Source organism: Rutidosis leptorrhynchoides, chromosome 3 (assembly GCF_046630445.1).
Source record: "Rutidosis leptorrhynchoides isolate AG116_Rl617_1_P2 chromosome 3, CSIRO_AGI_Rlap_v1, whole genome shotgun sequence".
Taxonomy (NCBI): Eukaryota; Viridiplantae; Streptophyta; class Magnoliopsida; order Asterales; family Asteraceae; genus Rutidosis; species Rutidosis leptorrhynchoides.
In genome coordinates this window covers 579,434,821-579,440,895 of record NC_092335.1, presented here as the reverse complement: position 1 = coordinate 579,440,895, position 6,075 = coordinate 579,434,821, and the positions used below count along the sequence as shown (strand labels likewise).

Below are 6,075 nucleotides of genomic sequence, written 5' to 3'. Positions count from 1 at the left end.
AACTATTATGTATATAAAGTTGTTTTAAATTTTTAAGTTTTGTTACTTAGATAAATATAGTAATTATTTATTTTGAAACAAATAATTTAAGGTATACATTTAATCGTTGATAAATCATATTCAAAATTATTTATTGTCAATATACTCCACATATTCAAATAACAAGTTTTGATTACCTTAAGTTATCTTATAATAGTTCAGTAACATATTTAATTTATTATATATAACTATTTACATATATAGTCATTTATATATACATTATAGGTTCGTGAATTATCGAGAACAGTCATAGGGTAATTGAATAAATGAAAACACTTCAAAATTTTGAGATTCAACATACAGACTTTGCTTATCGTGTCAGAATAACATAAAGATTAATTTTAAATTTGGTCGAAAATTTCCGGGTCGTCACAATCATCATAGTCAAATACAAATGAAAATGAAAATAAAAATCATTACAACTCGACTCGACGACCTTTAAGCAATTTAAAATCTTCGATAACAGACTCCGAATCAAACTTTTCAGCAATTTTCCGTTCAATATAAACCACCAAATTATACGCCAAAAAGTCATCGGACATTTTGGTACGAAGCCGATTCTTGCAAATTTTCATCCCAGAGAATGCTCTTTCGGTAGTAGCAGTTGAAACTGGAAGTGTTAATATCAGTCGAATCAACCTATACAATAAATTATAATTCTCGCACTTCTCAGTTTCCACAAGAACTTTAAATACTTCAGTAAGAGTTGATGCACCACTAAGCTTAGAGTTCTTTGACAGTTCAATATTGAATAGCTCCAACTCAGATTCTAATCGGGTTCTCTCTTGCTCTGTAAAATCTGCAGGATAATACTTCTCAACAAGGGAACAAATATGATCAACATTCAGCACTTTAGAACGTTTGCTTGGAACTAAACTCGAGCTGAGAGTTAATAAATCCATAACTTGATCATTAAATCTATTGTTTAGCTCTTGCAATTGTTTGTCAAGTGTGCTAATAAAGATATCTACTCGATAATAGTGTTCAAAAGTAACATGATTATCTTGTAGACGAGGGCGATATCGACTGGATCTGTATAAAGCATTTAAATCGAGAATGTCTACTTCATGTTTCTCAGAGAATGCTTTTACCCTTGCAAGTAAAGAATCCCATCCAGTATTTCTTAATTCACTTAGTCTTTCCTTCGTTGCTGCAACTAGATTCATGGCGTTGATAATATCTTGAGATTTCTTTTGTAGAGCTTGAGAAAGAATTTCAGTAATCCCCATTATTTCCTTCATCAAGTGTAAAATCAACACAAATTCAAATGATTTTGTATAACCAAATGCTGAATCGGCATCTCCACGTTGAGAAGAGCAAGATCCATCATCGATTATTCCTTTAAGAACAACACGTGCGGGATTAAACATTACAAGCAAACTACAAACTGAATATTTGGATAATTCCATATTTGTATTCGCTTTTCAGGATCTCTTTCCAAATAATTAAAATCCACATCTTCTATATTTGGCCTAGAAGTTTCAACAACAGGTGGCTCTGGTTGATTTGGTTCTTGTTCATGCTCGTTTGTTGAAGATTTGCAACGTTTACTATTTTGAATACCATCGATCGAGCAAGTGTTGTCATCATTTCTTCTCTTAAAAAATGAAGTTATAGATTTTTGTTTTTCCATTATCAGTCCTGGAAATTAAAACAAATATAATACAGATTGTCAAAGATATGTAAGTCGTGATTCATCACTCTTTATCAATTATCAACACATTACACATTTAGCTATTAACTTACAGTGAGTTACTGAGTTGCTAATGAAAAAGAAAAACAAACTACAATACAATTTAGTAATTTAATCCTTGTCTACAACTCCACATAGTGCAAAATATTACATCAAAAGCCCAAAAGGTAATGTACACATTTAACAGCTAAGTGACTAACGTTATTGATTGAACAAATATAGTTACGATAATACACAAACATATAAAAGTCGAGACTCAAGACACCATCGCCCATCTGATCGAGTGATGGATAGTTCATTTCATATACTCATAGTTCGAACTTCAAAACTACAATTATAATAACAATAAAAAAAACATAAAAATCTAAAAGAAAAAATATGTTGATCAATAAAAAAACATAAAAATCTAAAAGAAAAAATATGTTGATCAATAATTCAATATTAAAGAGAGACGAGAGTTAACTTACATGTGGATTGTGGCTATCGATGATTTTTTTGAGATACTGTAATTTGTAAGACGGTAGTCGATTTGGATGAATTGGGGTTTTGGTGGAGAAGGAAATAAGGAATAAAAGAAAGCGACGGTTGAGTGACTCAAAAGAAAGATAAAAAAAAAAAAAAAAAAAAACTAGGCGCTGAAAATTTAGGAAGGCCAAATACATTTATTTTTTATTTTTTAACCCTTAAAGATTATATACTCTGAGGAATATTCATTTGAGTCAATAAATTAAGTTGAGATTCAAGGGACCAATGAGAGCGCGACATGTATCGCGAAAATCAAATGTGATTTTCGAAAAAAAAACTTTTAAATTTTTTTTTCGAAATTTTTTTTAAATTTTTTTTCAAATTTTTTTTTTTTACAATCACATGTGATTTACCTGCACAATCACATGTGATTGGATTTGCCATGCATAATCACATGTGATTGGGTTTACAATCACATGTGATTGACAATGATAATCACGTATGATTTTAAAAAAAAAAAGTCGAAAAAAAAATTTCGAAAAAAAAAATTTCGAAAAAAAAAATTTCAATAAAAAAAAATATTTTGAATTTTTTTTTTCCAATCACGTGTGATTTTCGCGCCACATGTCGCGTTCTCATTGGTCCCTTTGTTTTCAAGCAAATTTATGGATGCAAGTGATTACAACTCTATATACTCTATAGTAATAATCCAAAGTTGAAGGGAGGCTGTGGCCGTTTTTTGTCTACTAAAACCTCCGCCCCTGGTCATTCAAGATACGTGATCATGGTCATGATCACGTCATGATCTCCGCCTGTCTTCATATACTCTACCCCCCCCCCCCCCCCCCCCTCCCCCTCTCTCTCTCTCTCTCTCTCTCTCTAGCGAAGAGGTGGCTAGCCAACATGGGTTTTAAATCATATTAGATGATATTTAGAGTACAAGTTCAAAATCTATTATATTTAGATAATATTGTTATATTTAGAACGTCATGATCTCCCAGGGGCGAGTTTATGTATTAGTCCGTGAGGTTACGGGAAACCGCTAGTTAAAATTTTTTACGTAAAAAACACTCTTTAAATTTTATAGGACGCCAAAAATTTAACTACAGGACCCCATATATTTATCGAATCTATAGTTTTTACTTTGAATTGTATATGACACCACTAAATGTAACTATCCGGATCACATAAATTTTTCGAATTTGTAGTTTTATAAAGGTAAACAACCACTAAAATATCTTGGAATGAATGGTTCCTATGGTTCGAAGATTGGTCTATGGTTACAGCAAAGAAGATCAGACTTATGGCAATTGTGGAGGCATCTTTATGGTGTATTTGGAGATTTAGGAACGACACTTTATTTAGTGGGTCTCGCCCGAAGAAAGATTGTTTGTTTGATAACATTTGTAATTTTTCTTTTCATTGGGTAAAATATAGAGGTAAACAGGTGTCGAGTCGTAACATTTGGCTCTTAGATCCTTTGTAATGGTTGCTTATAGCCCGTTTCTAGCTTCTTGCTAGCGGGTGTTCTTATTGAATTTTGCAGTTCCAAAAAAAAAAACAACCACTAAAATAATATTCAAATATAATCAGTATTGGCAACAACAAAAAAATTAAGACCCTATTGAATTTTAATCCTAGAATCACAAATGTGATCCCCTGTGTGCCTGTCTTGATATACTCTTAACATTAACAAAAGTTTCACCCAAACGACCATAATGAATTATATTAGCAAAGATAAAATTTGGCTCGTTAAGCATCTTTGAGCTTTAATTACCACTCTCTCCAAGTCTTACTCATATTAATAATTCACTGTTACATTTACTTTCAAAATTTGATAAAAATAATAATGAAGTTCTTAAATATTTTTAATTTTTGTATATAAGTTAATAAATAAATAAAAGTAATAGTGGGTAACAAAATCTAAAGCATAATGATAATATACTAGTGAAATTACTCGTAGAATCACAGGATTGTTTAAAAAAATAGTTTAATGATATGTTTTAGGTATTAAGTGAATGTAGATGTTAAAGGTATTTACTTTAATGACATATGGAACTACGGATTCCGACTAAGAAACTTCTCGTTGTTTTTACAAACATATTGATGTACTTAATTTAGTCAGGATATATGAACTACATTTATTCTCCTATTATTCTCTTCCATATTTCATTACAATTATTATTTTCTTTGTCATAAAAGTCTACATTGCAATCTTTTATTGAGACATATATTTCGCATAAATATGTAACATAATTAATCATGTAAAGAGAACTTGTATTTGAATAGTTATAATATAATAATTATAGTTATAATTATAATTATAATAATAAAGTTGGCTTAAAAATAAATTATTTATATTTTTAATAATAATTATTAGTAATATAACAAATGCCTCTTGAAATTATTTAAAACATTAAAATACAATTATTATATAAAGGTTGTACATATGTTAATAAAGTGTTTTGTAAAATATTGTACAATTTGTTACAAAGTTTGTACATATGATCATAAGAATGTATTATCATAAAGTTGTACATAATGCTTCAAATACTGTACATATGATGATGAGGTGTTCTATTATAAGAGTGTACATAATGCTTCAAATTATACATATGGTTATGGTTATGGAGGACTTTTATCATAAAGTTGTACATAATGCTTCATGTATTATACAACTGGCATGTTAATATTATTATTAAATACAATTAATTATTTGGGGGTCGATCATTGAAAAATTCCTATTAATCAAAAGATGTCGAATATTAACGATTGGGGGTCGATCATTGAAAAATTCAAGGTACAATTGGAGGAGTGGAAAGCAAGATCGATGTCATTCGGTGGACGCCTTACCCTTGTTAAGTCGGTACTAAGTAGTCTCCCATTGTACGCCTTCTTCTTATTCCGCGCTCCCTCATGTGTCATAAACATGCTCGAAGGTTTGAGACGCAAGTTTTTTTGGGGCGGGTCGGGGGATAATACAAAAATACCATGGGTTAAATGGGAAAAAGTATTACTTTCATATGAGGGGGAGGGTTAAAAATCGGGTCTTTAAAGGCAAAAAACTTGGCTCTTTTGGGAAAATGGTGGTGGCATTATCGCGTTGAACCAAAGTCGTTATGGGTAAAGGTCATAAAAAGTCTTTACGGGTGGGATGGCGGGTTGGGTTCTTTTGTTTCTAATCGTGGCAGCTCTAAGCCTTTAGTCTGGAACAAAATCCGGCTCGTTGGCCAAGAAGTTGATCGATTAGGAATACCTTTTACTAACTCGTTTGTACAAGTTGTTAGCAAAGGTGATCACACACTATTTTGGAAGGATCAATGGCTAGGAGATCAACCTTTTTGTGACAGATTTGCAAGACTATTTGGGCTGGAAAAATCCAAAGATGTCTCGGTTATGGATCGAGTTTCAGGTAATGGTGCTGATCGAAGTTATAATTGGGACTGGTCGAGGGATCCATCTAACAAGACACTATCTGAACTAGCTGAGCTGACAACCCCGATCAACTCTTTCTCCTTCGCTCAAGATGATTTCGATACCTGGAAATGGAGCTTGCAAAGTAACGGTCAATTTACTACCTGTGCATTTACGAAACTCATCGATGACAAGCTACTTTCGGTACAGGCAGGTCATCACGCTTCGATGCGCAACCCTATGATCCCACAAAAAATTGGGTTATTTGTGTGGCGTGCAAAAGCAAAACGTATTCCGGTTAGAGAAGAGCTAGACAAGAGGGGCGTTGATCTCGACACCTTAATATGTCCGGTTTGTCTCTATGAAATTGAATCCACTGAACATGCTTTGATCCATTGTAATTTTACTAACGATGTTTGGTCAAGAGTAAGAGGATGGTGGAAATTAACAAACTTATCTTCATC

The 6,075-nt window shown here is 32.1% G+C and overlaps 1 protein-coding gene across 1 annotated transcript; it reads right to left on the bottom strand.

Annotated features, from left to right (window-relative positions):
- Window positions 1–353: 353 nt before the first annotated feature.
- Window positions 354–2,290, bottom strand: LOC139898697 (uncharacterized). Its single transcript, XM_071881457.1, has 2 exons — window positions 2,200–2,290; window positions 354–1,680 (listed from the first exon to the last, which is right to left on the bottom strand). Exon 2 carries the CDS (start codon window positions 1,446–1,448, stop codon window positions 456–458), a length of 993 nt encoding a protein of 330 aa, XP_071737558.1. The 5' UTR covers window positions 1,449–1,680; window positions 2,200–2,290; the 3' UTR covers window positions 354–455.
- Window positions 2,291–6,075: the final 3,785 nt, after the last annotated feature.